General features: G+C 39.8%; 2 protein-coding genes across 2 annotated transcripts; both read right to left on the bottom strand.

Annotated features, from left to right (window-relative positions):
• Positions 1 to 222: 222 nt before the first annotated feature.
• Positions 223 to 6,762, bottom strand: LOC125556806. Its single transcript, XM_048732897.1, has 5 exons — positions 6,446 to 6,762; positions 2,966 to 3,097; positions 2,536 to 2,741; positions 1,875 to 2,058; positions 223 to 896 (listed from the first exon to the last, which is right to left on the bottom strand). The coding sequence occupies exons 1-5, from the start codon at positions 6,680 to 6,682 to the stop codon at positions 666 to 668; spliced, it is 990 nt and encodes a 329-aa protein (XP_048588854.1). The 5' UTR covers positions 6,683 to 6,762; the 3' UTR covers positions 223 to 665.
• A 7,232-nt stretch (positions 6,763 to 13,994) lies between these two features.
• LOC5512679 lies at positions 13,995 to 18,147 on the bottom strand. Its single transcript, XM_001632971.3, has 5 exons — positions 17,811 to 18,147; positions 16,527 to 16,658; positions 16,097 to 16,302; positions 15,432 to 15,615; positions 13,995 to 14,666 (listed from the first exon to the last, which is right to left on the bottom strand). The coding sequence occupies exons 1-5, from the start codon at positions 18,045 to 18,047 to the stop codon at positions 14,436 to 14,438; spliced, it is 990 nt and encodes a 329-aa protein (XP_001633021.2). The 5' UTR covers positions 18,048 to 18,147; the 3' UTR covers positions 13,995 to 14,435.
• Positions 18,148 to 19,437: the final 1,290 nt, after the last annotated feature.

The following is a 19,437-nucleotide window of genomic DNA, read 5'->3' as shown; positions in this document are numbered from 1 at the left end:
TTTGGAGGTCCGCTTTTAGGCAATGCCTAAATCTTTATACTAATACAATGCAATAATTTATTTTCAGTCGATTACGTGTAGAGTGGTTGCTCGGGGAGCTCATGATACATACGCTCAACTCCACTTCCCTACCCTGCCTATGGCATGCGTCTAAACCCAAATTAATGCGGTGCTGTGTTACTGGGTTCTCAGGTTTTCAGGGAGTCATTACTAGGCTAGGAATTTGGGTACAACAACAGGTTTATTGATTTGAAGACGAGAACTTGTTCATTTACAACACCATTGTGTGGCATTAGTAAAACTAGCATGACAAAGAGTGCAGTAACCTGCTCAAACTGTACTTCAAAGCTATTCTTATTCAGGGCTCAAAGCTTTATAGGCTAAGTGAATGAGCTTGTAGCATGCCTAGTAAGCGCAAGGGGCTTGGATAAGGGAGAGATGAAAGAGTGCGTTTTCCCGCCACGTCTTTGGATCCCCCTTAACTCAAGCTCTAAAGAAACACATGCTCGAGTTAGTAGGGAGTATTCGAGTAACAGAGATGAATCAAGAAACAGTATCAGGGGAGATGAAACATAGTACGAGCTGGCGGGAGGTAATAGTTATCCGAATAGAAATGACTCGGATAACTCGAGGCTATCGGGGTTCCACTGTATGTTTATTCTCACTCAAAGCTCAGACTTTTCTTCGAGAGGTTGACCGGGAGGACTGGGCATCTTGCGTTTGCGTGTAGCGCCACTGTCCAGCGGTATCTCTTCAATAGTGTACTTGTCCTCGCCGACTTCAAACTCTTTCGCGTAATTACCAATCAGCTGGGTGAGAATGATAGTCGTGCGGGGAGGGATGGTGAGGACGTGCTTGACTGACTTAGACGCCGAGAAAGTTGAAGATTGTGTGGTCTGAAATGAGAAAGGTAGACATACAATATGCAAGCTATGATCTATTTTATATATTTTTTATTATAAAGGGGGAGGGGATTTTTCGCGTACCTAGCTACTCAGCTGTACGCTGGAGATCTCCCTCACAAAAGGAAAGACTATTAACACATTGACCCTTCAACCTGCCTGTACCGGCTTTGAGAAGTACCCACAACCAAAAAAATCCATAGATGCAAAGTAAACACAGCAAGATGAAGATACTCAGGCATCAGTCTAAGGGATAAATGGTCTTAAAGATATGCATCCATCCAAGATTATATCAACTACTCTTTAGCCAAATAATAGCTCAGGTTCTTTGACAAATTTCAAATCGAACAAGGAAAAACAGCAGAACCAACCCTCTCCAAAATTTCACACTATACCTCAATATTACAGATTTGCGTTATTCACGCGAACTCAAGTATTTTAGGGTCCATACGAACCACATACCATTTGGGAGATGAAAATATAAAAAATTGACAAAGTCTATCAGCTCTGAAAGGTTATATGGACTTTAAGGATGTCCTAAGGCATCAATATGCTCATAGCTGTATTTTTATGAAAAATACAAGCAACTATAAAAAAAGCAGAAAACTGCTTTTGCCCTAGGCCTTAGAAATGTTATCATTTTTTTCACTTTTTTTTGTTGGTCAGCGCCTTGGAGGGAGGTCCTGGCCAAAAAAAAAAGTTTCTAAGATTTTAAATGGCAGAAGCCAAGAGACGATTTGAACTCGACGATTTCGCTGTTGGAAAATGTCAGCAAGAGTTCACAAGATATTAAAAGCTGCGGTAAATGCATTTTGGTCAAGCAAGTCAGATTAATTTCGTATATTTTGCTACCCGGTCGCAGCGTAACTTTGCAAAAGCCCGCAGGTTTTGCTTACTCAATAAAGTTCTATGTGATATCAAAACCCTTTTTTTTCGTTGTGAATTATCATTAGATGTAATACGTGCCCTTACCGACCAAGATGATGAGATGGAAGACGACGCACTTGCGGAAAAAGCCTTGAAGGCACCACCTATTTCAGTAGACACAGTCGAGGTAACAGACGAGGATGTTTCCTCGGTCTGGGTGACGCCTGTAGTCACCATATAATCGGCTTTCTGCTCCGTCGTCCCGGTGTTTGTGCTTCTGAAGATCTCACTGCATGAAGTGAACGAGAAGATGATAATTCTATATTATGTTGTAAAACTACAAAGAAACAATAAGGTAACACTATACAGGGCCGTGGCAGGGGGTGAGGAACTGGGGGCACGTGACCCCCCACCTCAATTTTCCACAATTATAAGGAAATAATCAGTAGGGGCGTGGCTGCTACGGCTCTGCTATAATGAGGCTGGCTGAATGATTATAATGTTGATGATGACAATGATCGCAATGATTAATATATGAGATGATGCTTTTGTTGCTATAATAATGGTACCGTTGGTAACGAGTGCAGTCTAGCCTGAGAGCCGTCTCTTCTGTGTATTTTCGGGATTCAGGATCCCTGTGGCGCAAAAAGGAGATTTTTTTCGCCCACCACAGGAATCCTGAGACCCCGAAAATAGGTATTTCCGAATTAACCCACTGTGGAGGGCAGGGTAAGTGAAGCGTCAGTCGTTGTCTAAGAGCTCTTACTTGTATCCATCTGTGGGGTTTGGTGCATGGATTCTGAAGTAAGCGTTACTCTGCTCCTTGCCACATGTAGCATCGTAATGCTCTCCATCAGGATTCCCTTTATTGTCAGCCACCATCAGCCACCCATCGTTTTCAAATCGCTTTGGGACAACCTTGCACCTTTCCATTGTAAGATCTTCACAAAGAAACGTCCAAAAGAAGCGGGTCTGGAATATTTAAAGAATTGGAGCGAGTTAAACAAGTTAGCGACCGCCCTTCTCCCTCAGTGTAAATTTTAGCGTCAAATAAAGAGCCGCCATTTTTCTATACTATCTGAAAAGCTTCCTTCTAGAAACGCCTACAGCGAGGTCAATCTTAATCATTCAATGACTACAATACTATGTTATGTAGTCATCATAGGATTAGGGAGGGGTGGGATGGTTCTACATACATCTCCAGCAGGGTATGTTGAGTACTGTAGCTTGACGGTGTGTTTATCATGATCGGGGGGATAACCAGCGGCCAGGAAATAGTCCCGAAGCGACAAGGCTTCCAGGCAGAGATAGTTGTCACACGCAGTTACCTAAAAATGCATACAAATGTATACAGCGCCATACGTAATATAGCATCAAAATACATCAAAATATGATCAAAGGGATATAGTAGATACCAAGAGAAATTTAGGCCCGTAGACAGACATTTGAGCAGGAGCAAGGAGGGCATGGAGGATGGGGGTTCGATTGTCCATTCAGCAATACACAATTTAATGTTCTGCCAATTGTTAGTGTTATGTTTTACAAACATTATTATAGAATTCATTTTGACTGTTGGTTTAAATACTGTGACTCTATTGTACTGCCGATGGAAGATTTAAAACATTTGATTCTCATTCCAGAGATTTGTTCGGTACGGCCAGTTCTCTAGGATCTTTTGTATTGTTAGAGATATCATCATTAAATGAGAAATATCACGTAAGTGCAGATTTTGATTTTATGTTGTTTGAATCTGCATGATACTATCTATGCAATTATTGAAAGCTTTTGGTTGAATAAGCTGCTAGTATTCCCGATGCATAAACATCTTTATGATAATCTCTTTCTTTAATATCACCACCTTTGGGATCTGGCAATGCGATAATTGCGTTCCCGAAACAATAGGTACTTCGTACTTTGCCGTTTTACACGCCAATACAGTCTACTAACTCAATTTAAGACTTTACTTTCCATGACTTGAATCAGGAAAAGAAAAAGGGAATAACAAAGTAAATTTATACTCGGGATTTTTGTGGTGAAATAATCCTCGCAAAATGGCTATAAATGATGTACAATGTACACTTAGAAGGAGTCTAAAGTGATTACGATTGAGTTTATACAAGTTATTTTTAAAGTTACAGTTAAAAATATCAATATTAGTAGTAGCTGCCAGTTATCTACATCTACATCTACATTGTTAATCCACAAAGGGGTTACCATCACTGTGGATATAAATTAATTGTATAAATAAATAAATACATTAATTATTTAATTAACTAAAAAAATAATAAAAAATAAAAAAATAAAAAAATAAATAATAAAAAAAAATACTAAAAAAAATAAAAAAGCATAAAATAAAATAATAATAAAAATAATAATAAAAATAAATAATACAAATAATAATAAGGCAGAATAAAAATAATAATAAGGCAGAATAAAAAAAAAAGATTAAATAAAGTAAAAAGATGAAAATTGTTTAAACAGCATTATTGGTATTAATATAATTTTATTAATTTTACTTTAATTTTATTCGTTCTCTAAAAATATCTGCACTAGTGGAATCCAGGGTAAGGCGGGGCAGCTTGTTCCATTCTTTTATTGTCCTACAGAAAAACAAGTTCTTATAAGCTTCTGTTCTTGTACATAACTCGATAAATTTATCTGGATGACAGCTGGTGCGTCTATCAATATTGTCTGGTATCTCAAGTGCTGATTTTTTGTTAACAGCCTTGTAAAATAATGTAAGCCTGGCATCCTGGCGCCTTTTAGAGAGAGGGGGACACTCCAAATCGTTTAGGATGTTTGTGACTGTGCCAGGAGTCCTATCCCAGCAATTTTTAACAAAACGACCCGCCCTCCTTTGAACCTTCTCAATCTGTTTGACGTGTTTCTTTAACCATGGATCCCAGGCAGAGCTGGCATACTCTAAGTGTGGAAGAACGAGCGATTTATAAGCAGCTTCCTTAATGTTCTCTGGGCAATTGCTTAGGTTGCGCCTAAGAAAACCTAAGGTCTGGTTGGCTTTGGACACTTTGTTGTTTATATGCCAGCTCCAGTCAAGTGTGTTCGAGAGCTCGACGCCTAGGTATGCATGGTGTTCAACTGGTTTAAGGATGTGGTTCATCAATGTGTAGTTAAATACTATAGGTTCCCTATTTCTCGTGACTCTCATGACAAAACATTTTGTTGGGTTAAAGGACATGAGCCATTTCTCTGCCCATTTCTCGATGGAGGTAAGATCAGACTGGAGCTGATGTGCATCAGAAGTTGCCTCGATGACACTGTATAAAAGAGTATCATCAGCAAACAATCTTATGGTAGAAGATTTACAATCATTGCAGATGTCATTTATGTAGAGTAAAAACATCAGTGGGCCGAGAACGGTCCACTGATGAAGAATTGGCCACATCACAGGCACAGCAGATCCAAGAACAAGAACTGTTAGTAAGTGTATTGTAACTTTCATTGCTTATTGAGCAGCATTTTGTGTGATACCATGCATCTCAGTAGTCGCACTGAATACCCTTCTGGTTGCATTTAACTGGTTTTGAGCATGCTCCACAGGGATACCGGTAGGTGGGACGGGGATTGAGAGGGATGTCCCCACTAAGAATGAGTAGGCGAAAGGCGAGTGAGCTTGGGTTACACCTTGGAGCGATCAATTTTCTAAGATTGGGATGAATATTGTTCATGAAAATTTTAACTTTGTCCAGGCTCATTTCAAAAAGTGCTGGTGAAATGAAGGGTCCGGCCTTAGACTCAATTAGTGGGCTCTGCCACCGTAATAAGAAATTCTGGAGATGTAGAGCAAATAGGAGTACTATCAAGGGGGCCATGAGGTGGCCTGCCATTATGCCAGATATAATTGTTTTATATATTTTTTTTTTTTGAAGAAGAATTACAGAAATAGTATTGTAGGTTATTTTCCGGTTATTCCGGTTAAATAATTGTTTGATTGTATATAATTATTTGATTAGTTTCCCTTTCTTTTATTTAACTAGATCAATTAATTATTAATAATCAATAATCAAGGTAAAATTAAGTAGAAAGTTTGCAGGGTGGCAAAAACAAGTTGGACTCGAGTCGCCCGTAAACTGAACCAACGCGCTCAATCAACAATGTACTTAGAACCCACTGGTAGAAAAACTCCAAGCAGTATTACACAACAACGCAATTCGGCCGCAATCACTAACTCTTTGTCATCAACCCAACTGTGACTGGCCGACACAGCAACAGCGCATCGCAATCAGGGCTCAGAAAAATATGCAAATCCTTCGCAGAATTTACAGGCGACTGATTTCGGAGCTGAATAAATTAATGTTTGTAAGTGAAGACAGTTTCAAACACAAGAAAACTAAGCCAGAAAAACAGGAGACAACGTGGAAAGTCAGTTTTTGTCGTAGGACAAAACAGTGTGACAGAGTCACAACAGTAAAAATATAGAAATGTCGGGAAAGACTCACGAAGTGCAACCAGTTTAGTCAAGAAAGGCTACAGGAGAAACCTTATAGCAAAAGAAAACCCTCTTGTATTACCTTATGACCCTTCGCCTGTGATATTTGTGATACTCATGCGGCTTCAATGAAGCCATCTTCATTGACTTCAATGAAGTCTATCTACAGCATTAACTAATTATTCAAAATTGTAAAATTATTTGTATTGTACCAATTAGTACGTACCTCGAATTGTACCCGTGGTTCGTAGTATGTGTCCCTCTCGGCGAGCGGGTCAATGAAAAGGTATCTAGAACCGTCAGAATCTTTGTTGTCGATCTGCCTTAACCATCGTCCTCGCTTGAGCAGGGTCTCTAGATGAATCACCCTACCTTTGATCCTGTCTTTCACATCGACCCAAGCCTGGCATGAGTTCAGTAAAGCACTGTATACCACCAGCAAAAGTAGGGGCGCTTTAGCCATTCTTGATATAGAACCTTGGAAAACTAAAAGTCGGTCTTCGAATTGATGGGCGAATGTTGTTTGAGAATTTTCACTCAACTGACAGGCTGAAAGTTGTTCGCCCTTCCTCTTTTATAGTGTGTGCACTACACCCGCAAGGGATCAATGCACCATGACATCACTTACTCGATATTCGATTGGTTCTTATCCGAATTACCAGGCACGCATGCGCATAACCTAGGCCAACACATGCGCTTTGTAGAATCAATGCACAACATTGGAAAAAAAAAACCTGCGCCAAATTCATAAGAAGCTGGACAAGCTGTGTTTGGAATTCGAACTCTTATGTTGTGCCAAACATTTTAGGGTTTTTTTAGAAATAAGATAATGATTAAAAACTTTACGTAAAACTACAACGTGGATGCCGAACAAACATCTATTCTTCCTTCCACCTCTCCATAACTAAATATCGACGAAGATTCTCCCCTTTTTTGAATAGAAGCTAACAGCATCTGCTAAAACCTGAGTATGAGCATGAAGTAGCATCATCGCATCTCATATTGTTTGGTGAACAACACTTTAATTGGACATTGTAACGTAATTTCGCTATAAATACTCCGAATTACTCTTAGATCTCTTATCGTCGATCTTATCCGAAGTCAGACATCCTTATTGTCTGGAACTAAGGTTACGCTCACCTAGACAACCAATCGCAGTCAAGCTACCATGAAGACATCAGACCTATTTTCTTTCTCCTCGAATAAGTTGAACATTTTTGCTTTAAATGAAGACTAAAGGTAAGATAGTTTTAGATTCATTGTTTATGTGATCACGTGCTTTTAAGAGTTGAAACAATCATAAACCCGGTTGTTAACTATGTGTACATTACACATAAGCTTGGAGGGCGATGAAAATATGAATTGATTTTTTTGCGGCTATTAACTACAGGATCGCACATTATTTGTATTTTAATCCTGTCACCGACATTTTTCTCGCTACTTCCTTTTAAATCTTAGCTTTCTTTTAGTTTTAATAATAGTGATGAAACAATCCGAATATAATATTTACTTTGTATTTTTGCTAGGCATTCCACAGCGCGCGTCTTGTCAAATTATCCAAATTAATATATTAATTTTCCTCTCGCTAATCCTTGGAAAATCAAGCCTATTTTTTTTATTTTGGGCCCAATTGCAGAGCAGCAAAACGATTAGAAAGTTTGTACTTTTGGTAATTTTTCAACAGATATCAATCTCGCGCAATATCTAAATCTTAGCACGGTTCCGCTGCAAAATCCCAGTGCGACTCATTTGATGACGTTTGTTAGTGCGCTATTCTGCTGTTATTTCGCTAGTAATTCCAATAGAATAGGGAGGAATGTTTTAATACTTCCACGCAGAATTAAACATACAAAAGCTACGAATATTGTAATTGTGTGATATTGTCCTAGTGTGCTACTGTGAGTTTATAATATGCGCGATCATGCAGTTGACGAGCTTCAAACATGAACTACAAACCCATAGCGGGTAGCCTGCGTAGCAAGCGTTTCTGCAGCGGCGTAGCCAGGATTTTTAACAGGAGGGAGCCCAAAAGGCCCTTTCAAAGCATTTTGTATTTCTTCTGTATTTCAGTTAATGACTCATACATATACAGTATTTTTGGCTGTAGAAGGTGGGGCCCGGGTCCCCTGGCTACGCCCCTGTTCTGTGGAGTTTCAGTAGGAATAAAGAGCGAGCGGAGTAATTACGCAGCTCTTTGTCTCCTATTATCTTTGTTCTACAAAGAAGTTCTTTTGTCTCTATTCTTCTCGTTCTTTGTGTCGAGGTGCGGAAATTGTTCATTTGCCCAATCAATATGGCCGCGAGAAAAATGGGGCGAGCGCAAAAAAAGAGAAGGGGTTGCCAACAGATCGTGTGTACTTTCTGACCGAAACTCCGACTCGAAACTTCGAGGAGTCGTCGGCGCCACAACGGCCGCGCCGAGTGCGTGTCTATTGTCGAGTTGCACTCACTCACTCACTCACTCACTCGGCGCGGCCGTTGTCGCGCCGACGACTCCTGGAAGTTTGAATTTTCGGGCCGTGCCTCGTTCCTAGAGCCCCTCGGTCATAAGTGCACACGATCTGTTGGCACAGATGGTGAATTCGACAGTCGGTGGTAAAAAGTTGAAAAAATATGAGTGAAATTCGCAAATCGGTGACATAAGACTCGGTTCAGTTGAAAGCTTAGGTATTTTTTCAAAGTGTTTTGCGCTTGCGGATTTTTGCGAGTTTTATCGGGCCTCGAAGTAGGTGTGTGTGTTCGAAGTTAGCCGAGGGAGTCCCCAGCCTTTCCTATACTTATATATAATAAGAAACACAATTCGTAGCGGGCTTCAAACTCGCTCTACTGACATCCTATCGGCAAAATTGAAATAAAGGAAGACTCAAACACAATATTACATGATCTAAAGTTTTATTTTTCACGATAAAGTATTTTTTTTCGCTAACAAATTCGTACCAAACTTATTGCTAGGCTCTATTTCCAGCCGTCGCTAGGCCTCACACCACGTACTGCGGGCTCACAGAGACAAGCTGGAAATCGAGCCTAACTTATTGCCATATGCAAGGGCGTTGGGAACAGAGGTTGTTTGGTAAATTGATTAAGAAATGACAAACAACAAGATCTTGCGAGAAAGATTTTAGTCGGGCTATTGTCCGAATATAGACTAGTGAAGACAGCTAATGTCTGACTTGTTACTCTTAACACCAACTGTCATGACGTGTAATTAAAAACAAGACGATTGGGAGGCGTTTAGCGGGGTGAAGTCTGTAAAAGATGGAGTGTTTAGAACCTTATAAATAATTTCCATAATAAACAAATGCATCTAGGGTTTGTGAATTCCAGTAACAACAGAAAAGCAAATGGAATAAGAAGAAATAGCACAGAAGCATCTTACAATACAAAAAATGTTTTCTAACCTCTAGATTTTATCCCTTATTATCATTTGATTGATGATAGGAAACTCCATGTCCATGCATTGATTGGTTAATATAATTAGTATTGGCAGATGCTTCAATTTGCATTACACCCTTTAGCTAAAATGCAGTTTGAATTATTATAGAGAGCTCTGAAATAGTATATAAAATCATTTAATGATCATATCTCTAACAAAACACAAGATCCTAGAGAACTGGCCATATCGAACAAATCTCTGGAATGAGAATCAAATGTTTTAAATCTTCCATCGGCAGTACAATAAATAGCCACAGTATTTGAACCAACAGTCAAAATGAAAGACCTGTATTTTTCTCTAATAATGTCTGTAAAACATTATCAAAAGACATACAGTAGAATACTCAAAACCTTCTGTCACCATACCATGTATACTGCCAGTATAGCTTGGACTATATTGAAGCTGATAGTCAAACATTGTGATTGATTTCAGGCACTTCTGTCAACATCAAATATGATATTGTCTTGATAAAGCTGATAAACTGGTATACAATTCATTACCAAAGTTCATGATATTGACCAAATACAGTGAGGTAGAATTGATTATTATGATCTTACATGAGGGCACAAGGACATAGCCCATATCTGTCAACCCCGCTTTAGGAAAAATCTTGAGAAAACACAGTGAATGTATCAGAACCATTAAGATAGCTGAATACAGTAAAAGTATGGATATTTTCAAGAAAATCAGGCTTGAGAAAAGGTTCAAAATCTTGAGACACCCGCCTAATGCGGGAGAGTTGACAGCTATGATAGCCACAGACTGGCGATTAGAATTTGATCCAAATAATGCTACATTTCCTTCACTATATGATGCCATTGTTGTTTTCGTGGAATCAATAACAGGGCCAGGATAGTTTCTACAAAGTTTAAACTTGCAACAATTCTCTCTGTGAGTGACATTTTTTAATTTGGCTGCTGCTGAATTGATAATTACACCCAAATGGGCTCCACTAGCCTACGTGTAGCCGCTGACTCGCGAAGGATTTCGCGAGTCAGCAACTACACGTAGGCTAGGGCTTCATCGACTTTTCCATTTTACTTTATTATTCTTACTCTGCCTCTGAATATACTTTACTTTGAAATATGCTGACCAGACGTCGTGCTCACAAATCCTTCGTGAGAGAATGAAGATTTCTTCGTAATACCGGTAGTTATGAATTCGAGATGACTTTGGTAAATTTTTCACGATATTTTTTCGAACAAGTCTTCTTATGTTTCTGGTTTAATGAAAAGCACGTGCAAGCTGTTTCTTTGGAATCCCACTTGGTTCTCTGCTTCGTCTTCTTACAACGCGAGAGCGATGGTTACCAAACAAAACAAACTTTGCATATCGAGATCTAGTTCCATGATCGTGAATTAAAGACAACTGTGCAGCTTTTTCTTATATATCACAGTCATTTGATGCATCCAAGAAAGCTGGAAAGTAGCGATAAAACAAAAATACCAAAACTAAAATACACGCTCGATAGATAATGGCGGATCTAGAACAGTGCGGAACATTACCATTTTTGGTTATATTTGATAAACAATCTGATTAACCAATCAGAGATGAGTATTACTATGCCCAGTCTCACGCGGACACGCCTCAACTCAGACCAGGAAAACAAAATGGCGTTTCCGTCGGATCGGGAAAATCATGTTGAACGCCACTTTTTAACTCTCTGCTAGCAGTGATTTAGTCCTATCTGTTTAAGCAGGGATTTCACTGACTCAGTGCGTCAGATATATCCTATTTGTGTTGTTTCTCATCGGCAAGAGACCTCATTTGCAGGGATATTTTTAAGACTTCACCGAATCGTACTGTAATGAACGCGGAAGGGTAAGCCAGCAGGGTATAACATTAATCGCCAATTATTTAGTTATACGTTTCATCGAGTCATACAACTGCACAGAATTTCCCTGGATTTATCTTGCTTTCACACTCGGAATGAAGACACTCCAAGGAGATATATTAGCTGGGATATTGAAACTAAAATGAATCTGATACAGAATGGCAGCGAGTCTCATTAAAAAAAATAAAGCTAATCGTATACAGAATGGCCGCGAGTCACTGTTTATTGTATGCAATTAAAAGACACTACATGAAAGTACTATGTTTAAATGTTTATATTTGATCCTGGAATCAATAGATTTGCTATGATCTGTAAATCTCAGGGATGTCAGCCATTATACATTGCTGCATTAGTTTGCTATAACTCGTTGGAAAAAAAAGTCATTACCACAAATGCTCACATTATGGCTTTTTAAAAAAGGGATTCTAGAGGGGGCACTTGTTTGAGGGGCTATCTAATGTGCTTATTCAATGAGGGGTGTATGTATACCTCGGTGTTAGAACCATCCCCAAAGGACTTCATTGTATTCAGCTCTGTTTTCATCATGATTATTTTTATCAAACAAAGGAAGTTTTGTGACACGAATCGTGTACAATACACAGGTTCTAACACCAAGGTAGAGCCATTGAGGGGGTATTTCATTGTGTGTGCAGGCAAATGGAAAAAAAGGCAAAGAGTGTAAACTAGGGTGAGGAAAAGGCATGGTAAGGGCAAAGTGGTGGTGACTAAGGGTACGTCACATGGGGGGTGCTGGCACAGGTTGTGAAGACAAAGTAGACTTGTACCAGGTGGGTTGACTACTAGGCCTTGGAGATTATAGGAGAATGGGAGGTGAAGGGCGAGGGCCCAGGGATATCATGGACGGGGCAAACTACCGTGGTGGAATCACAAAAAGTGTCCCACGATGGAACGATTGTTCTGAAACTGCACAAGAAAATGCTTGTGATATGTTAAAAAAAGGACAAAATAATAAAAAAAAAATGCGTACTCTGATAGCTTGCTAGCTGGCTCTGCATGCCGAAATTCCGGAGAGCAGAGCCGATTAGTACTCTGAGAAAATGCCCTCACTCTCACCCCCCCCCACACACACACCCTTGCCATACCTGCCCCCCTTGTCTCAGTCATTTGTTACTCCCATCCCTACAATAATAGCGGAGCTCCCGAAGCGGCGCGTGAGCGGAGCACCGTCCGCCCGTCCCCAAAAAGAATCGTATGACAAACACACTTGGCAGGTGTCATGTACGTGTCAAGGGAGGTGCAAAACTGTGGTCACGTGTTGTGTGACGTCATCGATGACGTCACTAAAAGCAAAACTGTTCCGGTTTCATTAAGAACAAAAATATCCATATCTCATGAACGAAACATCATATGACAACAAATCTTGGTATATGTCATGGTGTCAAGTGGGGTGCACCAATATAGACACGTGATTGTAACGTCATTAATGACGTCAGTAGAAGAAAAAATATGCTGACGTCATCAAAATTTAAAAAATATTTATATTCCATTTAAGAAACATCGTATGACTACCAAACTCGGTAGGTGTCATATATGTTTCAAGCGGGGTGCAATGAGATGGTCGCGTGACGTCATCGATGACGTCACTAAAAGTAAAACTACCCTGACGCCGAAACATGTGTCATGTACATGTCAAGGGTGGGGGGAAGGGGGTTTAACAAGTTGATCGCGTGATCTGTGAAATGGTTGACGTCGTCAAAAACAGAAATATAATAATAATATTTAACATTTCTTAAGTTATTAAACACGAGGTTCTGCTATAAAAGGGAAAGATCCTGCTCACTGCCAAGCTAGCAGTCACAACTTGTATGTCTCTTGTAAAATTGCTTATCTTAGAGCCTCAGTCGGCTGGAATAAAACTATTTTTGCACAGGTAACAAGGCAGTTGTGTTAAGAGATTGATAAATTAGTGATTTGCTTTCCACTGCAAAATTTTAAACTTTGCGCTATCCATAATCTAACGCATCTGCATGAATTGTTATCGCGCAGTGACGAAAATGTTCCTACTTTAGAGCGCGCACAGCTTGGTATAGCATTATTTTACTATAAACAGAACCATTTTACGTGGCCAAGTCTAGGAGTGACATTTTTAAAATAAGGTTTCGAATACAAAATTTGAATTGAGCGCTCAAAGCAATTGTCCTGACATGTTGAATCATTGACGAGACTGATTGATAATGGATTGTTCTTGAGCCCGGGGTGGGATGAGCTTTCCCTTTTATAGCGGAACCTCGTGTTTAAGCGAAAATAATCAAATATTTGGTCCGTTTGGAGCTCCACTTTTAGGCAATGCCTAAATCTATATACTCATTACAATACAACAATTTATTATCAGTCCATTACGTGTAGAGTGGTTGCTCGGGGAGCTCATGATACATACGCTAAACTCCACTTCCCTACCCTGCCTATGGCATGCGTCTAAACCCTAATCAATGCGGTGCTATGTTACTGGGTTCTCAGGTTTTCTGGGAGTCATTACTAGGCTAGGCATTTGGGTACAACAACAGGTTTATTGATTTGAAGACGAGAACTTGTTCATTTACAACACCATTGTGTGGCATTAGTAAAACTAGCATGACAAAGATGCAGTAACCTGCTCAAACTGTACTTCAAAGCTATTCTTATTCAGGGCTCAAAGCTTTATAGGCTAAGTGAATGAGCTTGTAGCATGCCTAGTAAGCGCAAGGGGCTTGGATAAGGGAGAGATGAAAGAGTGCGTTTTCCCGCCACGTCTTTGGATCCCCCTTAACTCAAGCCCTAAAGAAACACATGCTCGAGTTAGTAGGGAGTATCGAGTAACAGAGATGAATCAAGAAACAGTATCAGGGGAGATTAAACATAGTACGAGCTGGCGGGAGGTAATAGTTATCCGAATAGAGATGACTCGGATAACTCGAGGCTATCGGGGTTCCACTGTATGTTTATTCTCACTCAAAGCTCAGACTTTTCTTCGAGAGGTTGACCGGGAGGACTGGGCATCTTGCGTTTGCGTGTAGCGCCACTGTCCAGCGGTATCTCTTCAATAGTGTACTTGTCCTCGCCGACTTCAAACTCTTTCGCGTAATTACCAATCAGCTGGGTGAGAATGATAGTCGTGCGGGGAGGGATGGTGAGGACGTGCTTGACTGACTTAGACGCCGAGAAAGTTGAAGATTGTGTGGTCTGAAATGAGAAAGGTAGACATACAATATGCAAGCTATGATCTATTATATATATTTTTTATTATAAAGGGGGAGGGGATTTTTCGCGTACCTAGCTACTCAGCTGTACGCTGGAGATCTCCCTCACAAAAGGAAAGACTATTAACACATTGACCCTTCAACCGGCCTGTACCGGCTTTGAGAAGTACCCACAACCAAAAAATCCATTGATGCAAAATAAACACAGCAAGATGAAGATACTCAGGCATCGGTCTAAGGGATAAATGGTCTTAAAGATATGCATCCATCCAAGATTATATCAACTACTGTTTAGCCAAATAATAGCTCAGGTTCTTTGACAAATTTCAAATCGAACAAGGAAAAACAGCAGAACCAGATTTGAGTTATTCGCGCGAACTCAAGTATTTTAGGGTCCATACGAACCAATTGACAAAGTCTATCACTTTTTGTTATTGGTCAGCGCCTTGGAGGGAGGTCCTGGCCAAAAAAAAAGGTTTCTAAGATTTTAAATGGCAGAAGCCAAGAGACGATTTGAACTCGACGATTTCGCTGTTGGAAAATGTCGGCTAGAGTTCACAAGATATTAAAAGCTGCGGTAAATGCATTTTGGTCAAGCAAGTCAGATTAATTTCGTATATTTTGCTACCCGGTCGCAGCGTAACTTTGCAAAAGCCCGCAGGTTTTGCTTACTCAATAAAGTTCTATGTGATATCAAAACCCTTTTTTTTCGTTGTGAATTATCATTAGATGTAAAACGTGCCCTTACCGACCAAGATGATGAGATGGAAGACGACGCACTTGCGGAAAAAGCCTTGAAGGCACCACCTATTTCAGTAGACACAGTCGAGGTAACAGACGAGGATGTCTCCTCGGTCTGGGTGACGCCTGTAGTCACCATATAATCGGCTTTCTGCTCCGTCGTCCCGGTGTTTGTGCTTCTGAAGATCTCACTGCATGAAGTAAACGAGAAGATGATAATTCTATATTATGTTGTAAAACTACAAAGAAACAATGAGGTAACACTATACAGGGCCGTGGCTGGGGGTGAGGCACTGGGGGCACGTGCCCCCCCCCCACCTCAATTTTCCACAATTATAAGGAAATAACCAGTAGGGGCGTGGCTGCTACGGCTCTGCTATAATGAGGCTGGCTGAATGATTATAATGTTGATGATGACAATGATCGCAATGATTAATATATGAGATGATGCTTTTGTTGCTATAATAATGGTACCGCTGGTAACGAGTGCAGTCTAGCCTGAGAGCCGTCTCTTCTGTGTATTTTCGGGATTCAGGATCCCTGTGGCGCAAAAAGGAGATTTTTTTTCGCCCACCACAGGAATCCTGAGACCCCGAAAATAGGTATTTCCGAATTAACCCACTGTGGAGGGCAGGGTAAGTGAAGCGTCAGTCGTTGTCTAAGAGCTCTTACTTGTATCCATCTGTGGGGTTTGGTGCATGGATTCTGAAGTAAGCGTCACTCTGCTCCTTGCCACATGTAGCATCGTAATGCTCTCCATCAGGATTCCCTTTATTGTCAGCCACCATCAGCCACCCATCGTTTTCAAATCGCTTTGGGACAACCTTGCACCTTTCCATTGTAAGATCTTCACAAAGAAACGTCCAAAAGAAGCGGGTCTGGAATATTTAAAGAATTTGAGTGAGTTAAACAAGTTAGCGACCGCCCTTCTCTCTCAGTGTAAATTTTAGCGTCAAATAAAGAGCCGCCATTTTTCTATACTATCTGAAAAGCTTCCTTCTAGAAACGCCTACAGCGAGGTCAATCTTAATCATTCAATGACTACAATACTATGTTATGTAATCATCATAGGATTAGGGAGGGGTGGGATGGTTCTACATACATCTCCAGCAGGGTATGTTGAGTACTGTAGCTTGACGGTGTGTTTATCATGATCGGGGGGATAACCAGCGGCCAGGAAATAGTCCCGAAGCGACAAGGCTTCCAGGCAGAGATAGTTGTCACACGCAGTTACCTAAAAATGCATACAAATGTATACAGCGCCATACGCAATATAGCATCAAAATACATCAAAATATGATCAAAGGGATATAGTAGATACCAAGAGAGATTTAGGCCAGTAGATAGACATTTGATCAGGAGAAGGAGGGCATGGAGGATGGGGGTTCGATTGTCCATTCAGCAATACATAATGTAATGTTCTGCCAATTGTTAGTGTTATGTTTTACAAACATTATTAAAGAAAAATACAGGTCTTTCATTTTGACTGTTGGTTTAAATACTGTGGCTCTATTGTACTGCCGATGGAAGATTTAAAACATTTGATTCTCATTCCAGAGATTTGTTCGGTACGGCCAGTTCTCTAGGATCTTTTGTATTGTTAGAGATATCATCATCATTAAATGAGAAATATCACGTAAGTGCGGATTTTGATTTTACGTTGTTTGAATCTGCATGATACTATCTATGCAATTATTGAAAGCAATGCGATAATTGCGTTCCCGAAACAATAGGTACTTCGTACTTTGCCGTTTTACCAAAGCCTGCCGCCGAGTGTTTCTATACGCCAATACAGTCTACTAACTCACTTTAAGACTTTACTTTCCATGAAAGACTTTACTTTCCATGAAAAAAAAACAAGGGAATAACAAAGTAAAATTATTACTCGGGATTTTTGTGGTGAAATAATCCTCGCAAAATGGCCATAAATGATGTACAATGTACACTTAGAAGGAGTCTAAAGGGATTACGATTGAGTTTATAAAAGTTATTTTTAAAGTTACAGTTAAAAATATCAATATTAGTAGTAGCTGCCAGTTATCTACAGCATTAAATAATTATTCAAAATTGTAAAATTATTTGAAGTAGCAAACAAACGGTTTTCAGCTAATTTTACATCGAGTCAAAATATTGAAAGAAAAATTAGCAAACAGCCATTGTACTACTGCATTTATGATAAACCAAATCTGTCTAGTTTTTACATAGACCCGCCCGAAAAGTTTGACTGACTACGTGCTATTCCCAAACAAGTCAAGAATTTTGGACCCGCCGAGGTCGTGCAACAACAAATTTCGCTGTAAGAAATAATACTTATACTGCAGGTGTACAATGGAATTGTACCCGTGGCTTCGAGTATATACCTGGAATTGTACCAATTAGTACGTACCTCGAATTGTACCCGTGGTTCGTAGTATGTGTCCCTCTCGGCGAGCGGGTCAATGAAAAGGTATCTTGAACCGTCAGAATCTTTGTTGTCGATCTGCCTTAGCCATCGTCCTCGTTTGAGCAGGGTCTCTAGATGAATCACCCTACCTTTGATCCTGTCTTTCACATCGACCCAAGCCTGGCATGAGTTCAGTAAAGCACTGTATACCACCAGCAAAAGTAGGAGCGCTTTAGCCATTCTTGATATAGAACCTTGGAAAACTAAAAATCGGTCTTTGAATTGATGGGCGAATGTTGTTTGAGAATTATAAGCCTTTTCACTCAACTGACAGGCTGAAAGTTGTTCGCTCTTCCTCTTTTATAGTGTGTGCACTACACCCGCAAGGGATCAATGCACCATGACATCACTTACTCGATATTCGATTGGTTCTTATCCGAATTACCAGGCACGCATGCGCATAACCTAGGCAAACACATGCGCTTTGTAGAATCAATGCACAACATTGGAAAAAAGAACCTGCGCCAAATTCATAAGAATCTGGGCAAGCTGTGTTTCGAATTCGAACTCTTGTGTTGTGCCAAACATTTTAGGGATTTTTAGAAATAAGATAATGATTAAAACTTTACGTAAAACTACAACGTGGATGCTGAACAAACATCTATTCTTCCTTCCACCTCTCCATAACTATATATCGACGAAGATTCTCGCCTATTTTTGAATAGAAGCTAACAGCATCTGCTAAAACCTGAGTATGAGCATGAAGTAGCATCATCGCATCTCATATTGTTTGGTGAACAACACTTTACCTGGACATTGTAACGTAATTTCGCTATAAATAATCCGAATTATTCTTAGATCTCTTATCGTCGATCTAATCCGAAGTCAGACATCCTTATTGTCTGGAACTAATGTTACGCTCACCTAGACAACCAATCGCACTCAAGCTACCATGAAGACATCAGACCTATTTCCTTTCTCCTCGAATAAGTTGAACATTTTTGCTTTAAATAAAGACTAAAGGTAAGATAGTTTTAGATTCATTGTTTATGTGATCACGTGCTTTTAAGAGTTGTAACAATCATAAACCCGGTTGTTAACTATGTGTACATTACACATAAGCTTGGAGGGCGATGAAAATATGAATTGATTTTTTTGCGGCTCATTCCAATCCTGTCACCGACATTTTTCTCGCTACTTCCTTTTAAATCTTAGCTTTCTTTTAGTTTTAATAAGTGATGAAACAATCCGAATATAATATTTACTTTGTATTTTTGCTAGGCATTCCACAGCGCGCGTCTTGTCAAATTATCTTAATTTTCCTCTCGCTAATCCTTGGAAAATCAAGCCTATTTTTTTATTTTGGGCCCAATTGCAGAGCAGCAAAACGATTAGGAAGTTTGTACTTTTGGTAAATTTTCAACAGATATCAATCTCGCGCTAGAATATCTAAATCTTAGCACGGTTCCGCTGCAAAATCCCAGTGCGACTCATTTGATGACGTTTGTTAGTGCGCTATTCTGTTGTTATTTCGCTAGTAATTCCAATAGAATAGGGAGGAATGTATTAAAATACTTCCACGCAGAATTAAACATTCAAAAGCTACGAATATTGTAATTGTAATTTTAAA

This window comes from Nematostella vectensis, chromosome 9, assembly GCF_932526225.1.
Source record: "Nematostella vectensis chromosome 9, jaNemVect1.1, whole genome shotgun sequence".
NCBI classification, from domain to species: Eukaryota; Metazoa; Cnidaria; class Anthozoa; order Actiniaria; family Edwardsiidae; genus Nematostella; species Nematostella vectensis.
This window is presented reverse-complemented; position numbering and strand designations above follow the sequence as displayed.